General features: G+C 47.9%; 1 protein-coding gene across 1 annotated transcript in view; it reads left to right on the top strand.

Annotated features, from left to right (window-relative positions):
• Window positions 1–205: 205 nt before the first annotated feature.
• The window catches only part of TEOVI_000451800 (acidic phosphatase, putative), a gene marked incomplete at both ends in the record, with an annotated part of 471 nt that continues 85 nt past the window's right edge, over window positions 206–591 (top strand). Inside the window, one exon of the mRNA XM_067227282.1 lies at window positions 206–591. Coding sequence (XP_067083383.1) covers window positions 206–591 — 386 coding nt within the window.

Below are 591 nucleotides of genomic sequence, written 5' to 3'. Positions count from 1 at the left end.
CAGCAAAGGTGGGTTTTGTGCCAAGCGTTAAGTCATTTCGTGAGGTGGTGTGTGGTGCCCCCCAACTTTAACCAAGTGATGTGTTGTATTTGTTCCCTTCGATTTCCTCCGTTTTACCCTTTTTTATCTTTTATTTTTTGCTTTTCGGCTGACCAGAGCTTTGGCACTAACTTTCTGGGTACCATCAACGTTACTATAAACGAAAATGTCGCGTACTATTGTGCTTGGGCTCGGCTTCGTGCTGCTTGTCTGTTGCTCTGGCAAACTCGCGGAGTCGAGCAGCGATGTGCAACACGTAGCAGACGGAAAGCTTAGCCGAGACGGCGCCAATGCGTTGTGTGCACTGAAAGAAACCGTACAAAAGATTGGAACAGAAGGAGCAGACAACCTCGTCAAGAAGGCTGAAGACAATGTGACGCATCTCAAGGACTACCGGAAGCGGGTAGGATATTTTGGCAGTCAGGTGATCTCACTTTCTGGCCGTGGCGATCCAGATTCGGATGACGACGCTAAAAAAGAACTTAAGGAGTTTTGCGAAGAGGCGGAAAATGAAACGAGGGATGACTTACGGGATGCCAAAGAGCTATATAC

This window comes from Trypanosoma equiperdum, assembly GCF_001457755.1.
Source record: "Trypanosoma equiperdum strain OVI genome assembly, contig: ctg_915, whole genome shotgun sequence".
Taxonomy (NCBI): Eukaryota; Euglenozoa; class Kinetoplastea; order Trypanosomatida; family Trypanosomatidae; genus Trypanosoma; species Trypanosoma equiperdum.
This window is presented reverse-complemented; position numbering and strand designations above follow the sequence as displayed.